The sequence below is a fragment of the Stenella coeruleoalba genome (genome assembly GCF_951394435.1).
Source record: "Stenella coeruleoalba genome assembly, chromosome: 3".
NCBI classification, from domain to species: domain Eukaryota; kingdom Metazoa; phylum Chordata; class Mammalia; order Artiodactyla; family Delphinidae; genus Stenella; species Stenella coeruleoalba.
This window is the reverse complement of record NC_137148.1, coordinates 172,923,328-172,942,931: the sequence shown is the minus strand read 5'-3', so window position 1 is coordinate 172,942,931 and position 19,604 is coordinate 172,923,328. Positions and strand designations below refer to the sequence as shown.

Here is a 19,604-nt window from a genome sequence, read left to right as displayed (position 1 = left end):
ATTAAATTTTAATTTGCTGGACAATTGACCAAATGAAGGAAGGAAACAGGCCCAGGCCCTGCAGAGAAGGGGTGGGGTACCCAGGACCCACGGGTGCAGGCTTCCCACGTGATCTGCCTTGGTCCAGAGCCAGGGGTCTCGCCCCTGGGCGACTCTGCCCCCAGAGGACACTGGGTCATGTCTGGGGACATCTGTGGTTGTCACACTGGGGGTGCTCCTGGTATCAGGTGGGTGGGGGCCGGGGAGGCTGCTCGACACCCCACAGGGCCCAGGACGGCCCCCAAGAGAGAATGATCGGCCCCAGTGCCAACAGTATGGGGGGAGGGGACCCAATGCAGGAGCAGGAATCAGAGAAAACTCCCCTCGCTCTGAGCCAACCAGGAGCCGATGCAATGGTTTTGTGAGCTCTCCTGGGACCCTCAGTGGTCATGTCCAGTGAGCACTTACCCCCGACCAGCCGCAGGAGGGGACTGTAGGAGAAGATGTGCTTGGCCGGGCCTCTCACTGTGACCCAGGGGCACAGGCGTCATGGCTGCAGGGTGGCGGGGATTCAGGGCCCCCTGAGGTTTCCGGAAGTGGGGCATCCCTCCTCGACGTCCTCCACCTGCAGTCCTGGGGCGTCACGAGCCAGCTCACATCTGTCTACTTCTCCCCACAGCTCTCTGGACGACAGAGGCCCAGAGCTGATGGCAGACAATGTCAGCCACTAACAACATAGCCCAGGCTCGGAAGCTCGTGGAACAGCTCCGCATCGAAGCCGGGATCGAGCGCATCAAGGTGAGCAGGGGAGAGAGACCCCCGGGCGCGCCCTCAGCAAACGGTGGGCACGGAGGCTAGCAGGACGGTAGGGGTTTGCACTCGGCTCTGCCTCTCGCTGTGTGACCTTGGGCCACTCGACCTCTCTGAGCCTCAGTTTTCTCAGCAGAAAGACGCAGCTGATGTAAACCTACCTCATGGGTTGTTGTGACGATTGATGTGCCAGCATGCTTTGTAAACAGAGTGGGACCAGAGGCAGGCCTCGAGTGCTGCTGTGAGCCTGCCCCAGCCCTTGGGGTCCGTCCCTGGACGGCCCCAGAGAAGGCCAAATCAGGCCCCTCCAAAAGGGTCAGCGTGAGACAGTCACTTTCTCTTCTATCCCCTCATCCTCAGAGCTCTGTCCAGCTCCCCTGTTGTGACAGATGCAAAGAGAAGTCAGAGGCCTGGTCCCAGGGAAGAGAGGACACAGGGCCTTTCACTGTTTACTTTCGCCACTTCTGCGTTGATTGCATTTTTTGAAATAAGCGTGTTTGATTTTTAGCTAAAAAGAGAAAAAGGACAAGCAGCTCCTCCTAGCAAACGCTTAACCCATCAGGGACCAGGAACGTGCAAAGCAAAATAAGATAGTGCGTAATCGGGCAGTCAGCTCTGCGGGCTTTTTTTCTTTTTTTAAATTTGCATAAAGTTAACTGTTTTTAAAGTGCGCGATTCAGTGGCATTTGGTGAACTCAAAATGTGCAACCATCATGACTAATTCCAGCACACTCCATCACCCCCAAAAAGAAGCCCGTCCCCATTAGCAATCACCCCACATCCCCTCCCCAGCCCCTGACAACCAGGAACCGACTGTCTGTCTGTAGATTTGCCTGTTCTGGACGTTTCCCATCAATGGAATCACACTGTGGGTCCTTCTGTGTCAGGCTTCTCTCACTGAGCATCATATCCTCAAGGTCCGTCCACGTTGTAGTGAGTGTCAGGGCTTCACTCCTTTGCATGGCTGACTGATGCTCCCGTGTGTGGAGGGACCGTATTTGTTTATATAGCTGAATCTTAAGTCCACAAGTGGACATCAGGATGACATCCAGGACTTTCAAAGGATACAGACCCACGGGCCAGTCATGGCCTCCTATACGAGAAAGCTGTCTGACACTGTTCGAAATCACCTTCTCACCAAACCCATGTCCACTTTGCAAAGGACGGTGAGCCACCTCCGAGAAGCTGATTCCTGCCCCAGACCCCAGCTTGTGGGTGGCTGGGTGAGGACCAGGGAGTGTCCATCCAGGGAAGACACGGGTCATTTATGCTTCCACATTAGCCGTGCTCTAGCTACCCACTGGATTAGTCAGGGATATACGACTATATGTTAGAGACAGAGAGGGAGCATGAGAGGTAGTTTAAGGCATTGGCTCACGCAGTCGTGGGGCTGGCAGGTCTCAGGGTGGCAGGGCTGAACCACAGGCTGGAGACCCAGGGAAGAGCTGATGCAACTTGAGTCTGAAGGCCGTCAGGAGGCAGAATTCCTTCCTCTTCGAGGGACCTCAGTCTTTTCTCTGAAGGCCTTCAACTGATTAGATGCGGCCCACCCACATTATGGAGCGTCACCGGTTTTCCTCAAAGTCCATCGATTTAAATGTTAATCTCACCTTAAAAAGACCTTCGTAGAGACATCTAGGCTGGCATTTGGCCACACACCCAGGTACCTGGCCTAGCTAAGCGGACACAGAGAATCAGCCGTTACTCCACGCATCTGCTCAGGCCTTGCTTCCCTCAGCACGGTAATCCCCCAGTCACTGCTGGTCGCGGGTTAGGAACGGAGGGCCCGGCAGTGCGGACACGGGACCCCATGTGGCCATGGGGCCAACCCCTGTCGTCGCCTTGCACCTCCAGCCCAGCCAGGTGGGAAGGAGGCTGCAGCACCCCCCGGGTGGTGTCGTGGGGGGCGCCTCCCACGAGGCGTCTGAATGTTCCAGGACTCTGAGCATTCAAAGCATTCCTTGGGGCTGAAGGCAGAGCAGCCCCGGTTGAAGTGGTTTCCTCTCAGCGCCGAGCCAGCCCCGGCCCTGGCGGAGGCCGCTGACTCAGGAGGCCGCTGACTCACCCGCCCGTTTGATGTCGGGAGGGCTCCCCCCGCGGGCGGCCTTTGAACGTGGGGAGGAGCAGAGTCGGGCGTGACCGGTCTCCCTCCCGTCCCGCCTGAGGTTTTGAGGCCCCAAGACGGCGACTGGGAGCGCAGGGCCGGCCTGAGTGAGAGGCCGGCGAGGCGAGGCGGAGGGCGCGCAGCATCCAGGGGCCCCCGGGGGCTTGTCTTCCAGGCAGAGCAGTGGAATCCGAGCCTGGGGCCCTGGCGCCCGGGGCCACAGCTCTGGGGCGCAGAAGACCCTCCGCAAACTTTCCCTGCCCGCCGCTCTTCCGGGTGGGAAGGGGACTGCTGAGGGGTCAAGGCCGCAGAGATGCACCCGGGACTCGAGGAGCCCCCCCAGGCCCCACAACGCAGCCGCGGTGCTGCCAGCAGGGTGGGGCACCCCCCGGACACTAGGCACCACTTTACCCACGCCAGCTTCCCCAGGGCTGCGGTGGGCCCTCCCTGCATCTCCTCCCTCCTCTTTTGGGGACCCTGACGCAGGGGGTCCTAAGTGTCAGCCCCCTCACTATGGTCACCGACACCGCGACAGCTCACACAGCACAAGAATCAAATGCCGAAGGCCTTGTCCCGCCTCTCGGGCGATGTACCTGCAGGGTTCTGCCCGTCAGGTCCTTTCTTCGACTGATTCCTCCCCTGACCCTTCCCTTCAAACTCCACACAACCCCCTCTGGAGAAGGTTCAGTTCTTCTGCTTATTCAATCTTAAATTTCCGGTAAAATACATATACGTGACATAAAATTTACCATTAGTGATACTGAGTACATTGACATTGTTGTGCAACCTGATGCACCACTGCCTAATTCCAGAATATTCCATCACCCCAGAAGGAGGCCCATCCCCATGAGCAGTCACTCCCCAGCCCCTGACAACTGCCCTCGGTGTCTGTGCATCTGCCTGTTCTGGACGTTTCCCATCAATGGAATCACACCCTGTGGGTCCTTCTGCGTCTGGCTTCTCTCACTGAGCGTCGTGTTCTCGGGGTCCATCCACGTGGTAGCGAGTGTCCGTGCTTCTCTCCTTTTCGTGGCTGAGAGATGCTCCCGTGTGTGGAGGGACACGGTGTGTGTCTTCAGGTGACGGGCACTGGGGTTATCTCCACCTTTGTGCTGCCGTGGGCACGGCGCTTCTTATCTTTCCTCTCTTGTCCTTGTGCCCACACACAGGTCTCCAAAGCCTCCTCCGAACTCATGAGCTATTGTGAGCAGCACGCCCGGAACGACCCCCTGCTGGTGGGAGTCCCCGCCTCGGAGAACCCCTTTAAGGACAAGAAGCCTTGTATTATCCTATAGCTCTATCTTCCCTCAGCTCCTCCCTAACCCCCGCCCCCCCCCCCACCCCGGCCAAGGCATCATTCAGTACACAGTCAAACAAAACTCTTCATTCCAAAAGAAATGCAAAAAGTTGCCGTCGCCCAGGTGGGGTAAAATGTATCCTCTGGGTTCAGATGGATTTTCAGACCCCATATCGCAGCCCTGTCAGGGGCCGGGCTCCACCACCACTTCTCATGGGAAATAGCTGAAATGCCCAGGCAACGCGGTAACGATTTTTGAAAACGGCCTTGCCATTTGAGTCATGGTCTAGAGCCGAGCTGGGCGGGGAGACGGGAAGGAGGTGGGTGAATTAGCCGCTGGCGCGGCTGACCCGGCCGGGTGGCGAGTCTCACACAGTTGGCCATTTGTGAGGACTTCAGCCAGGTTGATGACGTGATGCCTTTGGCCAGGGTGTGTGAAGTGGACAAAAATTGGGTGGAGTTGGGAGGAGGGACATAACGAACTTTTTTCAGAAATCTTTCTCCTTTTCATTTAAAACCTCGTAATTCCGTACCGCTAAAATCGGGTGTCATTGGCTGAACTTGTAGCTAAGCTGGGTTGTGTGACTTGGATTTCAGGGGCCGGGAGGGGGGCTTTGCCTGTGAAACGCACCCCTGTCACCCAGGGTCACCCAGCTGTGTGGCTTTTGTGTGGCATGTGTCATCCGACAGCCATGCTGAGGCCCCCTCCCTTTCCTGGGGACCCCGCCCATCCCAGAAACGGATTTTCAGCCCATGGCTCTGGTCACTGCAACGGCCGGCTGTGTTTTCTTTAGTTTTAAGCACGAGACATCAGCGTGGGCAGTTAGAGGCTATGGTCATATTTGGCTCTTCCGTGTTTTGTTCTGTTTTTTTTCCACTTTCTGCATCTCCATGGCCATTTTTCAGACAGAAATGCAGCCTGGGGAGGCCAGCCCGGGGCCCCCTGGTGCTTCGGGGTATAAAATGTTGCGAGGGAATTCCCCGGTGGTCCAGTAGTTAGGACTCCGCGCTTCCACTGCAGGGGGCACGGTTTCCATCCCGGGGAACTAAGATCCCGCAAGCCGGGTGGGCGGCTGGCCAAAAAAATAGGTGTGAAATTGTCTGGAAGTAGCTGCAGAGGCCCTGGAGATGGGATCCTTTGCCCAGAAATGGAGAGGCACTGGCAGTACTCCCCTCTGCGCTCACACCCAGCCGCCCGGAGCATCTGTAAGGTGTCGCGTAGTTGATGGTGAGGGCGGGCTGGGGGGCTCTTTGACAATTGCTGTTTCCTCTGTTACAACAAAAACATTTAAAGAGGTGGAGGCAGAAGGACAGGTCAGATGCACACCTGCTTTCGGCCGCCTGATCCCCGGTGGCCCACCTGCCCGTGCGGCCCTGCGGGGGCGGGGTGGGAAGTCAGGATCCCAGGGTCCCCCGAGCAGAAGGGCCCTGGGCAGCCGGCACAAGGCACGCGGGCTGGTGGGACCCGGAGCCTTGAGCTCCTCTCCCGACGCCTCTGCTCCCCTCGCGCCCCTGGGGCTCAGACCGTGCACAGCTGCGAAGGCTGGCAGGATGCCCGGCACCCCCATGGCCGGCTCCCGCGGGGTGCAGACCCAGGGCCAAGCTTCTCCCCAGCACCCAGCTCTTTCCGGCCGGTCCGGGAGCACCTGGGGCTTCGGGGAGCCCACTCCCCCACCCATGCAGGTGGAGGGGGGAAGCCACAAAGCCCCCCACCCCACGCTGCTGCCCCCGTACACTGCGCAGGCAGCCAGCGGCCCAGGGGCGCCTGGCCTGCCCACGCCTGGCAGCACAGCAGGACAGAACAAAGCCTGTTCCAGAAACCCCGGGCGCACCCCACGGCTGGGGGTTGGGGAAGCCAGGGCACAGCGGGGCTTAGCCCGAGGGTCAGAGGAGCAGCTGGCAGAGCGAGTCTGCTGGCGAGGACAGCCCACCAGCCATCTGCCGACTGGTCACCCTTTGCTCCGTCCGTGACAGAAGCCTTAATCCCTTCAGCCTGAGCTCGGTCTGCGCACACCCAGCCGTCCTCCTGCGCCCCTACTGTCCCGGCCTCCCGCTGCCAGGCCCCGAAGAGGACAAGGGGTCCCGGTGCTGAGGTCACAGGTCCCCGGGCCCAGGCCTGCCCTCTCTCTCGGGCCCCTGCCCTGCCAGCTGTGCCAAGTCTATCCCCACCGCGTGTCCCCGCCGACTGACCCCGGAGAAGCCAGTGGGAAGCCAAGCCCAGGACCCCTGGCCGATGGGGTGGAGGGACCCGAGTTTGGCAGCCCCATCGCTGGCGGCCGATGGCCGCCCCGCCCCACCCCCACAAGCCCTGAAGCAAAATCGCACCGGACCAGAGGCCCCCGAGTCAAGACCCCAGGGACCCAGCGGTCTGGGTAAACTGAGGCCCAGAGAGGGGGAGGACCACCGTCCCCCAGCCCCGCCCCATGGCCACACCTGCCCCGCTGCCTCCCCAGGTGCCCGCAGCCTCGGAGCCCAGGGAGGTGGCAGTGGGCAAAAGCCCCACCGTGGGTTTCTTTCCAGCGGAGGAAAAAGCGCTCTTTTCCTTTTTTTTTCTTCTTCAACATCAGGGTCCCCAGCATAGGCCTGAAGCATCACACAAGCATCACACAAGCTTGTGCTCTCCTGGTGCAAGTGTCAGTGTGAAACCATGGTTTTCAGGGCGTTGGGAGACTGTAAGTGCCCCGCGAGGCCGGGAGCCGGCAGTGGCAGCGCGGGCCTCGGGGGAAACCGGCGCCTCGCAACCACATCCCGGGGGGAATTAAGGACACAGGCGCCCAAAAAAGGCAGCCCTGGGCGACGCGGGGTTTCTGTCTGCAGCCTGCAGTGTTTCCTGTGGGCCTGGCCCGGCCCGGCCCCTCCCCCATCCTCCCTAAAGGTCACCCCCCAGGCCAAGAATTAAGTGACTCGGTTGTGACCTCCAGCCCCCTTGGACGGATGGGGACGCAGAAGGTGCTCTTTCTCCCTTTGATGTCCCGGCCACCCTGTCCTGTCGTCGCTGGGCCTCCAGGCAGCTCATCCATCTCGAGCCCGGGGCGGGCAGGAAGAGGCCATCGGACCCCCGCCCCAAGCATGAGTGACCGGGGGCAGTTTCCGGGCCACGGTGAGGCCACCACAGGTCGCTCGTCCTTCAAGAACCTGCCGCGGGGCGCCTTGAAAAGAAGCCATATGTCGACACCACTCCCCCGCTCCCCTTCCCGCCCCCCCCCCCCCCCCGCCCCGTTTCCTTCTGTCCTCAGAGACCATTGCCAAACATTGTAAAGACCGGTTCCCGGTTCTCAGAAAGCAATCCGTGGTTCTAGTGGGTTCTACCCCATCTGCGTTTGGATGTCCAGTGCTTTTTATTTCTGATTTTTAAAAACTTCCAGGTGTGCCACACCCACTTTCCTGCAGTGTTTGAATATTGTGTGGAATTGTTAATACCAAGTGAATTAATGCACAATAAAAAGTCTCACTGTTCCTTTCCTCCCGGCTCCGACCCTTCCTTGGCTCCCTGGCCGCTGCGTGCGGGGGGGGGGGGGGGGGGGGGGGGGGGGGGGGGGGGGACAGGGCGGGGTCTTGGCTCCGGCGGGACGGCTTCCCCTCCACCCCCCACTGACCCAGCTGCCCCGGGAAGAGGCAGAGTGGATAGAACCAGAGGCAGCGTGGATAGAACCGGGCTTCAGGCAGCAGCGCAGACGAGGGAGCTTCAGCTTCTGATCTACAGTGGGAGAATTTCGGGGGAAGCTATCTGAGGATCTCCACGCGTGTAAGCCGTGGGTCCCACGGTTTGGAGGGCCGTGGGAAAGCGCCACGCTCCTCCGAGAGCTTGGAACCTGTGAAGATCTTAATCTTGCCCCTTCCTGCTCTGCGTCACCCAGAGACCACCCTCGACCACCAGACTCACAGGAAAAAGTGGAGGGAATCTTGGCCCTGCCCCATAGCACACCACGAAGAGTTAAATCTTTAGTAATGGATCTGTAAGTGGGGGATTCTGGCCCCTGAGCGGAGAACCTTCTCTGTATAAGCTAAGATCCTACGTGCCGTGCTGCGCAGAAGGAAAGAGAGGGAGGGAGGGAGACATGGATGTATCACTGTTTATTTTTTTAAAAACTACTAAAACATTTATAGATTCAGCTGCATTAAAAATTGTCCCCTGTGTATCAAATGTATAAGATTAGGGAAAGGAGGGGGGAGGGATAAATTAGGAGTATGGGATTAACAGATACAAACTACATAAAATAGGTAAGCAACAAGGATTTACTGTATCGCACAGGGAACTCTATTCAATATCTTATAATAAATCAGAATGGAAAATAATCTGAAAAAATATATATATGAAGCTGAAAAAAATTTTTTTTCTCCTGGAAAAAATAAGTATAAGATTAGAAAGCCGTTCTGCTGTACCCCTGAAACTAACACAACTTTGCCAATCAACTATACTCCAATATAAAATAAAAACTTAAAAAAAAAAAGATTAGGGCTTCCCTGGTGGCGCAGTGGTTAAGAATCCACCTGCCAATGCAGGGGACACAGGTTCGAGCCCTGGTCCGGGAAGATCCCACATGCCGCGGAGCAACTAAGCCCGTGCACCACAACTACTGAGCCTGCATTCTAGAGCCCGCAAGCCACAACTGCTGAAGCCTGCGCGCCTAGAGCCCGTGGTCCACAACAAGAGAAGCGTGTCCACCCATGGATGATGGATAAACAAGACATGGTCCATCCACACAGTGGAATATATTATTCAGCCATAAAAAAGAAGTAAATTCTGACACATGCTATGACATGGGTGAACCTTGAGGACATTGTACTTAGAGGAGCCAGACGCAAAAAGGACAGATACTGTCTGATTCCACTCACATGAGGTTCCCCAGAGGAGTCACATCCACAAAGACAGGAAGCAGATGGTGGGGGCCAGGGGCTGGGGGAGGAGGTGGGGAGTCAGTGTTTCATGGGGACAGAGCTTCAGTTTGGGGAGATGGGAAAGCTCTGGCGATGATGGTGGGGACGGTTGCCCGACAATGTGAACGTGCTCAATGCCACCGAGCTGTGCACTTAAAAATGGTTAAGATGGTACATTTCATGTTCTGTTTTACCACAAAAAGAAAACCTTACCCAACGTCCACCTGAATGGCTACAATGTAACAGATGAGCGTTGCCGAGGACACAGAGCAACCAGAACCCCCAGGGCTCACTGGTGGGGTGTGAAGGGCTACAGCCAGTTTGGGAAAAGTTCCTGCGCTTCCCTATAAAACTGAACACACACCTGCTCTCTGACCCGGCGATTCCACTCCTAAGTGTTTTTACCTAACAGAAACCAAAACACATGTCCGCAAAAAGTCTTGGAAGGAATGTCAGAGCAGCTCTTCTCCCCCTAGTCAAAACCGAAAACATCTCATCTTGGTCCCCTATTCAGCAACAGGGGATCGAGCCACTCCTACCCCGGAAGCCCCTCAGTCATGTGAGGGACAAACCACCCACCACCAGGGACAGCCTGGGTGGCTCACAAGTCCACAGTCAACAAGTAGCCTTACACAGAAGGATGGCCTGCATGATTGCGTTTATAGGAGGCTCTGGACCAGGCAAGCCTGTGCACAGGACCCCAAGGATGTCCACATCCTAACGTCCAGAACCTGTGCTCACGTCCCCTCATGGGGCAGAAGGGACTTTGCAGGTGGGATTAAGTTAGGGCCCCTGGATTCCCCGGGGGCCTCAGTGTCATCACAAGGTCCTTATAAGAGGGAGGCGGGAGAGTCAGAGGCAGAGAGAGACAGGAGATGCTGCGCCGCCGGCTGTGAGGATGCAGGAGGGGCCTCGAGCCAGGGAGGCGGCGCCTCTAGAAGCTGGAAGAGGTGGGAAAGAAGTCAGTCTGCAAAGGCTACACGCTGTATGATCCCAATTTGATGACATTCTGGAAAAGGCAGGACCATGGAGCTGGTGAAAGGATCACTGGCTGCAGGGGTTGGAGCGGAGGAAAGCAGGATGAACAGGTGGGTCACAGGGAGGTTTTTAGGGCAGGGACACTTCTGTAGGACAAGGTCCTGCTGGACACAGGATGACATACGTTTGGCAAAACCCACAGGATGTACCCCGAGAGTGACCTTGAGGGTCACCCCTGGGCTGGGCAGGGTACAGTGCAGATGCAGACCCCGGCCCCATGGCAGGAGGGAAGCTGGCTCTGCTGGGTGGGAGGCCAGGCCCAGGGGACGCCTGTGGCCTCCAGCATCCAAAGAGGCCCATTGGGGACTTGCCTGGCGGTCCAGTGGGTAAGACTCTGCGCTCCCAGTGCAGGGAGCCCGGGTTCGATCCCTCGTCGGGGCTCTAGGTCCCTCATGCATGCCTCAGCAAAGATCCGGTGCAGCCCAATAAATAAATATTCAACAACAACAACAACAGAAGCCCATTAGGCATTGTGCCGCCAAAGAGGAAGGAGGGCTGGAGACCACGGCTCACCCTTCACCCTAGACTGTCCCCAGGGCTGGAAGGCCCCCCATTCTCGTGGGACTCCTTTCCCACCCTCCTACATGCAAATATCTTCCCGACATTCTGGAGGTTCAGGGCAGGGTCCCTGCTGCCTTCTCCAGCTCTGGTGGCTCCTGGCCATCCTTGGTCCTCAACTGGTCCCGCATCTCCCCAGTCTCTGCCTCTGTCATCACAAGGCCTTCTCTGTGTCTGTGTGGTCACTCCTGTCCCTATAAGGACACCCGCCATTGGATTCAGGGCCCACCCTACTCCAGCGTGACCCCATCGGATCTATTCCATCTGCAAAACTCTGTTTCCTATTTATTTTCTTTTTTGGGGGGCCACACTATGAGGCATGTGGGATCTTAATTCTCCAACCAGGGATGGAACCCGCGCCCCCTGCAGTGGAAGCGCGGAGTCCTAACCACTGGACCGCCAGGGAAGTCCCAAGACCCTGTTTCCAAGTGAGGTCACATTGTGAGTTTCTAAGTGGGTAGGAATTTGGGGGAGACATGTATCAACCCAGTACTACAGATACTTCCAAATTCTTTCGTTTGGCTGAGGAAACATCTCACTGTGTTCTCACCAAGCACACTTCCTGCTTTTATTTACTGAGGGCCTATCCCGTGGCATACAGTCCAGGGACACAGAGTGAGATCCACAGATTCTACAGTCATCACTCCCAAAGGATCTCCTCTGAGACACGGGGAGAGGGCTTTAGAGCCAGCCTAAGGCATTGGGTTGAGTTGCATCCCTCCCCAAAAATCTATGTTTGAGTCCTAACCCCAGTACCTGTGAGTGTGACCTTGTACAAAAAGGGATGTGCAGCTGAAATCAAGTTAACAAGGTCACACTGGATACGAGTGGACCCTAAATCCAATGACTGGTGTCTGCACAAGAGAAAGGGCAGGGAGATCTGGGTACAGAGACACAGGGAGACACACAGCGGGAAGGAGACCCTGTGGCGTCAGGCACGGATCCAGTGATGCAGCCACGAGCCAAGGATCGCTGGCAGCGCCAGAAGCTGGAGGAGAGGCCTGGCGTGGTTTTGCCCTCAGAGCCTCCAGGGAAAAATCAGCCCTCCCAACACCTTGACCTCAGACTTCCGGCCTCCAGAACTGAGAGAGAATACATCTCTGTTGTCTTTTTTTTTTTTTTCCTGTTATCTTAAACTAGGAATGTCACATAGCCAGGAACGTCTGGGCGTTTACCTGGAGCTGGGAGATGGATAGAAGTGACAGCTCAGGCTCCGGATGGAAAGAGCTGCCCTGGCCAAGGCAGGGGGACCTGACACGGGAAACTGGGAGGAGCTGGGTGTGCTGGAGCGGGGGAGGGGGAGTGGCAGGACCCGAGGCTGGAGCGACAGAGGGCAGAAAACGGAGGGCCTTAGGGGCCGTGCTAAGGAGTCTGGAATGTTTCTAAGCAGCTCTGGGAACCCAATAAACAGGACAACAGCCAGCCAGAAAGGGCTGCCACAGGGACCCCTGAGTGGAGTGGGCCATCTGGTAAACAAGAAATGAGAATGACCATCAGTCACTACACAAACCCAAGACACCAGTATCGTTTTCAGAATCTGCCCCTTCCACCCAGGAGTTCACTGAAACCAAGAGGGGAGAAATGGCAAATTCTGAGTCACAAAGCTTCTCAGTGGGACCAGCTTCATAATTTGAGGGCCGCTTGTTCAAAAATTACAAATGTCAAGATGGTAACAGCAGAGCATTTAATTTTCTGAGTGCGTGGGCAGGGGGTTGGGTGCCGACGCCCACAGAGCCCGCCTGCCTCTCAGCAGAGAAGCTTGCAAGGTGGTTTGTTCAGAAGACAGGAACCTGTAACCGTTCTTGCATTTGCAGCCAACACTTCTCTTTTTTTGCCCGTGCCGTGCGGTATGTGGGATCTTAGTTCCCGGACCAGGGATTGAACCCACACCCCCTGCAGTGGAAAGCGCGGAGTCTTAACCGCTGGAAAGCCTGGGAAGTCCCTGCAACCAGTCTTTCAAGAAATTCGACGCAAAAGTGTTCACTGACCTCGAGTTCTACTTCACAAAAACTTTGTTCAGGAGATGGCGTAAATTAGGAAAAAAAAAATCTCTATGTCCCTTCCAAATCAAAATGACAGCATCTTATGTACGAAATGAAGAGGCTCATCTTTAACTGGGATGTTCAGAGACAGAGCCATCACATCACAGCAGCCTCTGTAGCCAGGTCCGTCGCACAAGGGCCGTTCAAGCACGACATGCTCATTCGCTCTTTTGATCTATCAACACAAAATGCTGAGCAGTGCAGAATGGGGACGTGAATATGGTGGCGAGAACAGGGAATTAACACGCCAGATCTGTATCCACCTCCGTAGCTGCCCGTAGAGCCTCCTTAGATTCTGATGCTGTCTCCAAAAGGAGCTGAGAGGCATAGACTGACAGTATTGAAAGACCAGATCCATCACACAATTTTAAATCTGCAGCCTGTCACCCGACCACACCTCCCACAGTGCGCAATGAATTCCCGTGTCTATAAATCCTGTCGTCGCTTTGCGAATCCTGTATTCTATTTTCTCCACCACAATCTATATATCTTTTCTTCTGCAATTTCTTTAGCCTGTTTTTACATTTCTTCATCTTTTCAATACATTTAAAGACCTCAACGAGTGGAACCTGCCCGGCCTTCCCTGGGACCTTGGGCAAGTCACTCGAACCCACGGGCGCTTAGTTTCAGAGTTGAGAGCAAGGCCAGATCACCAGATGAGACCTTCAGGGGTTCATCATGCTGGTAAGAGACACAACCCACAACCGAGATGAAATTCACACAGATACCACTAGGTCAAAACATCAAAAGTAAGAACTGTAGGGATGCTTCAATCGTTGTGGAAGACTAGTCCTACCATTCTTTCACCGTTTTTTTTTTTTTTTTGGTCTTTTCAAGTAGGAAAGTAAGTTTTTTAAAAATTTGATTTAAGTATAGTTGATTTATAATGTGTTAATTTCTGCTGTACAGCAAAGGGATTCAGTTATGCATCTATATTTTTTTCATATTCTTTTCCATTCTTGGTTTATCATAGGATACTGAATATAGTTCCTTGTGCTATATAGTAGGACCTTGTTGTTTATCCATCCTATACATAACAGTTTGCATCTGCTAATCCCAAACTCCCGATCCTTCCCTCCCCACCTCCCTGCCCCTTGGGAACCCCAAGTCCGTTCTCAGTGTCTGTTTTCACCATTTCTGTAACTTCAGGTTCGCTGCCCTACAGAAGGAGATGCAGTGCATGCACGCGCACACACACACACACACACACACACACACACACACACACGAGGCACAGTCGTCCCAGTGTTAGACGGGCACATTGGGTTCTTGGGGAAGCAGAATGCCTTGTGTTCAGGTTGCTTATTAGAAAGGACTTCTGGGATCACCAGATGTGGAGGAGAGAGGAAGGGGCCTCAGGCTACCCCAGGGGAGCTCTGGAGCTGGACCAGCCTTGCAGAATTGTCCCCTGTTGGGCCCAAAGACAGGACTCTCTACCTCCATGTTGATCAGCCATTGGATGGGCTGCCTCCAGGACGCTGGGACCCGGGGCTGGGCAGCTGTCTGCAGCCGAAGCATTTCCTGAAGGGGCTGACAGCTGAAGGGTGTCCACTGACAACACCCCCAGAAGCTGGAGCAACTCGTCCCTCCCTCCGTGAAGGGACGTGGCAGGTGTATCTGCACGCCCACCAGCCCCAGCCATCCTGAGCTTTCATATCCAACATGCTTCTATGCATAAACGTCTGCCACCAACAGACGCTGATGAAGAGAAACCTTTGGAAATTGGCTGACATCAACAAGAGAAGGATAACGCGTCCCACCAGCCAAACTTCACGTTGCACACATTTTATTTACGATTAGAAAGTTTGTTTTTGTACTCAGGAAAGGGTAAGCAAGACTTTTAAGAGGCTGTGGTGCAGAAGCAAAAGTGCTTATCTAAGCGATGACTTGAATCCTGTTTATCAGCACTTCTGCCTTTGACCCGCAGCCAGCCTCAAACCCTGCCCCCTGGGATGGTCCCTCCTCCGAAGCCCGCCCACTCACTGGTTCCCACCCCCGCCGAGTGGTCTGTGAGATTCCTTCGCAAGCAGCGGCTGGGCTGTGGAGCCCGGGCAGCCAATGAGGCGGGCTCAGGATTCAGTCTCCCCCAGAGATCCAGAGATGAGGGACAAGAATCCCACACGAGAGGGCTTTGGCGGCAGCGGCAAAGCCTCCTGGATGAGGGGGTTCCCCCTGGGTGGCCACATGCGGCTCAGCCCTATCTGCGGGCCACGTGTGGCTGACCTGGAGAAGCCAGCGCAGAGTGTACAGTGGCAAGAGGGATGCAAGGCCTCACTGGAGAGCCGGCGCTAAGAACGCGGGGCTCTTTCTCACCAGAATTTATCACTCTGGGAAGAACTCCAAGCCCAAGCTTGAGAAAGGCATCTTCCCTCTAGTCAGAGCCCAGTCTGCGTCCTGCCCCGAAGCAGAGTGGTGGGCTGGAGGCTGGACCAGCCAGCAGGTGGCCAGGGTCACATCCTTCTCATACCTTCCGTTTCCACAGCCAATCTCAGCAATGTCTGCAAACTCCCCTCCTATCAGTGAGAAAATGAATAATCAGATAGGACAGCATTAGGATTCTGGAACAAGTACTTGTGACACACCCCCTTCTGGAGTCTCAAGTCCTAGGTAGGAGGTCGGCTTTAAGCAGGAGAAAGGCGAGTTTCTACTCTACAGAACATTCAGGAAAAGCTCTGCTTGCATCGCCCCCAACCCACTCCCCACGTGTCAGGAGAATCTAGATGATTTGGGTTTGGCAAACCCTCACGTCCCCATCCTCACAGCCACGAGGAGCTGTCCAGGTGGAGAGGAGGAATTTCCAGACCAGGGTCTCAAAGTTTCATGGGACAATCTGGGCACACCTATGGGATCAGAGCTACAGTCCCCCACGTGTGAAAGGCTTAGGGGTAAAAGAAAGCAGTTCCCTTGGGTCGTGGAACTGCTCTCCCAGCTACGTCCCCGCACCGGGAGGAAGTAGTGGAAGCTGCCCTACTGCCGACATTCCTGCTGCTCTTGACTCTCTGCCAGCCTCGTCCTGGCCACCTTTGGAGCAGAGAGGAAGTGCCCTTCACGTCTGGTCTCCTTCCTGGCCAGCACACTCTGAGACATTCCCTCTGGAGGCCCTCTGACTTCAGAAAGCACCTCAGATCCGGAGGGCCCAGGATCCTGGAACCCACTGTCTTCCTGTGACTGTCCGGGAGGGTGGGAACAGGGGGACGGCTGGACAGTGGGTCTGCACGGCCTCTGAGAGCAGTCCAACAAGAGGCAGCGCTGTGAGATGAAAAAAGAACGAGCAGGGCAGGTTCCGCCACCAACTCAGCTGGGGGACTTCAGCAACTCAACTCTCTGCGTCTCAGTTTCCTCGTTTCACTAGTAGCACCAAGGCTGTTGTGAAGATATTTAATAGGCGTAAGGTACATAAGAAGTATCCAACACGTAAAACCGGCTGAGGGTTTAAGATGCTGTAATGCCCTTGACATTCCCCTGGCCTAAGGGACAAAGCAGGCAGGCTGGGACCTGGGACGCTTTGCTGCAGTGCTTGCACCTGGACAAACATCTCCTCAAGCAACAGAATAGGAAGAAACTATAAGGGACTAAAAATAAGTGCACGCATGCGCAGTTGGGACAAATTAGGAACAATAAGATACAAAAAGGGCAAAACCCAACTGCCACTTCTGAGGTGCCGGAGCAAAGGCAGGGTCCTGTGCATGACCCCCGCACACAGCACCACCAAGGGTGTGGCCAGACCATCTAAGTCACCTGTCTGGCCTGACCCCTGTATCCACCGCTATCCTCACCCCACTTAAGGGACCAGCTCACCCCTCTTCGGGGATCCAGCAATGGAAGCTGTTACTCGTTTTCCCTCCCTCAGGCTGCAGCACAAGTACCAGTAAAGCCTTGCCTCCTCTGGCCTCTTATCAATTTCTATTGATCAATGAATCCCAGGTCGGTATCACAAATAAGTGACAACTGTCTCTTTCAACTCCCCTCGGGGCACTTCCACCCAAACGTTGAGCCCGAGTTTACTCTCTGTTCCTGGGCCTTATCTCCCCCGCCAAACTGCCCTCTCTTGGACAGACTCAAGAGGCCTGCAAGAAATCACCCCGCACTACGGGAAAGGTAAAAAATAAACTTAGAGAGGACATCGCCCGCTGTCATGGCTGCTGTGACCCACGGCAATGCTCAGAAGGGCGAGCCTAGGCGGCTCCTCCTTCCATCCCGGCACTGAGGTCTGCCAGCCGGGCTGACTTCCCCCTTGGCCGGCCGCCATTTCCTCTCCGTTTCCTGCCCATTTCTCCGAAGATGGGAGGCCCCGGAGGAGGAGCCGGCCCGCTTCTCGGAAGGGGCGTCCCGCCTTCGCCCTGCTTCCTGGGCTGGCCTGGGGGACCGGGACTGGCCTGCGGGGCCGAGGCCTCCGGCCCGAGTCCTGAGAGGGGCCGCTGCGGGTTACTACAAGCTGCACCCCCAGCGCTTCTGCGCCGCCCCCGCCCCTGCCCCTGCCCTTCGTGCCGGGAAGCCAGCGCGAGGCCCCGCCCACCACCAGGCTCCGCCTCCGCGAGGCTGCGCAGAAGGCACCAGAGCGGGGGAACGCGCATCCTCAGACCCTGACCCTAAGGCTCGGCTTCTGATTGGCCGACCGTCTCAGCGAGCCAAGGAGGGATGCGCCTGTGCAGGCACGAGAGGCGGAGCCTTCAGCACAGGGCCCGCCCACTCCGAGGCGTAAAACAGGGTGAGAAGCCTTTGGAAAAGCGATAGGTGGGCTCCTAGGCGCAAAACGTGCCTGTGTACGTGAGCCCGTTCTCCACACCAAGGCCAGTGTCATCCTAACACACGTATTGGCTTATTTGTTGCCTCTGAGTAAAACCCTTCCCTGTTCCAATAAAGATGTTTAAAAAAAAAAACCTTTCCCTGGTAAGTTATAACTTGTGGTCTAGTCACGCGTGGGAGTACTATACATCTATTCCTTTTTTTTAGTGTATGACTCAAATATTATATACCTATATACTTTTTAAAAAACTGGTTTTTTAGGGACTTCCCTGGTGGCGCAATTGTTAAGAATCTGCCTGCCAATGCAGGGGAGACGGGTTCGAGCCCTGGTCCTGGAGGATCCCACATGCCACGGAGCAACTAAGCCCATGTGCCACACTACTGATTCCACATGCCATAACTACTGAATCCCGTGCGCCTGGAGCCCGTGCTCTGCAACAAGAGAAGCCACCGCAATGAGAAGCCCGCGCACTGCAACGAAGAGTAACCCCCACTCCCCGCAACTAGAGAAAGCCCAGGCGCAGCAATGAAGACCCAACACAGCCAATAAAATAAATAAGTGAATAAAAAATATTTTTAAAAATTCTTTTTTAACTGTAAATATGTCCCAAGTATCGTATTAAATATAATAGTATTCTACTAAAAAAAGTATTTGTTGTTGTTCAAAAATTTCACCAGGTGTCTTGAATTTCATCTAGCAATCTTATTTATAATCATGTGTTCATCATTGTGACCACCTGGTGGACGTGGCCACGGACCCCTGTGCTCCACGAGGGCAAGCACCTGTCAGCTTCTGTGCCTCATTTGTCGGGCGCTCAGCAGGGTCTGGCCAGAGAAGGTGCCTGTGGTAGGCTGAATAAGCCCCGCCCCGCCCCGCAAAGATGTCCGTCCTAATGCCTGGAACCTGTGAATATTTTCCAGACTTTGCTGATGGGACTAAAGTAAAGATCTTGAGATGAGGATGATCCTGGATTCCCCCTGGCAAACCCAATTCGTCACAAGGTCCTTGAGAGAGAGACAGAGACAGAGAGACAGAAACTGGAGACTCATCAGAAAGAGAAGATGATATGATGCCCAAAGCAATAGAAAAGGCCACGTGATGTGGGGCCGTGAACCAAGGGCTGCGGGCGCCTCGAGAAACTGGAAAAGGCAAGGAAATGGATTCTTCCTCAGAGCCTCCAGAAGGAGCTTGGATGGCCTTGCGGAAACCTTGATTTTAGCCCAGTAATACGGACTTCCAACTCCTGACCTCCAGAACTGTAAGATAATAAATCTGTGTTCTTTGTGGTGACTTATTACAGCAGCAATAGGAAACTCATACAATGCCCCACAAATATTTGCTGAGTGAGTGAAGGAACGGATGGAAAGAATGCAAAAGGCAGCTTTGGAACACGGCACGTCAGAGCCAGCAGCGTGAGGAGTCATCTGGCCTCCCGTGTGTCACCAGTCATGAGACCCTTGGTCCGTGAAGTTATCCCAGGGCCTCGGTGGCCTGATCTATAGCACGGGGTCACTCCTGTGAGCCCCAAGGACTGTAAGGAGTATGGAGGTGGCTGGAGCATCGTCGCGAAGTGTGGAGCGGGAACCCAAAATGTTCCCCTCGGCTCCAGGCAACCATCGCAGCATCCTTTCTGGGGCCACCTGCTCCATCACCTGCCAGGACCCTGTTCTAAGATCTCTAATCCTTTCACTCACTTTTTTTTTTTTTTTTTTTTTTCCGGTACGCCGGCCTCTCACTGTTGTGGCCTCTCCCGTTGCGGAGCACAGGCCCCGGACGCGCAGGCTCGGCGGCCATGGCTCACGGGCCCAGCCCCTCTGCGGCATGTGGGATCTTCCCGGACCAGGGCACGAACCCGCGTCCCCTGCATCGGCAGGCGGACTCTCAACCACTGCGCCACCAGGGAAGCCCCTCACTCACATTTTTACAGTAACGCTATTGTGGTTATTACCCCATTTTCCTGAAGGAGGTGGCTGAGGCACAGAGAGGTGGAGTCACTACCCCAAGGTTAAGCCCAGCTGTTAAGCTGTAAAGTGTGGATGGAGATGAAACCATCAGGGAATGAGACTCAGATGGGTCCCACTCCTGCCCTGGGTTCTGTGTGCCTCGGTTTCCCCTCACCAAGCAGATGTTCCTCTTGGGGATGAGAGCCCC

General features: G+C 55.5%; 1 protein-coding gene across 1 annotated transcript in view; it reads left to right on the top strand.

Moving 5' to 3' along the window:
* Positions 1-7,631, top strand: part of GNG7 (G protein subunit gamma 7) — a 153,959-nt gene extending 146,328 nt beyond the window's left edge. The window contains exons 4-5 of the mRNA XM_079918516.1: positions 659-777; positions 4,063-7,631. Of these exons, the coding sequence (XP_079774642.1) occupies positions 697-777; positions 4,063-4,188 (207 nt within the window). The 5' untranslated portion in view covers positions 659-696 and the 3' untranslated portion in view covers positions 4,189-7,631. The remainder of the gene's footprint in view (positions 1-658; positions 778-4,062) is intronic.
* Positions 7,632-19,604: the final 11,973 nt, after the last annotated feature.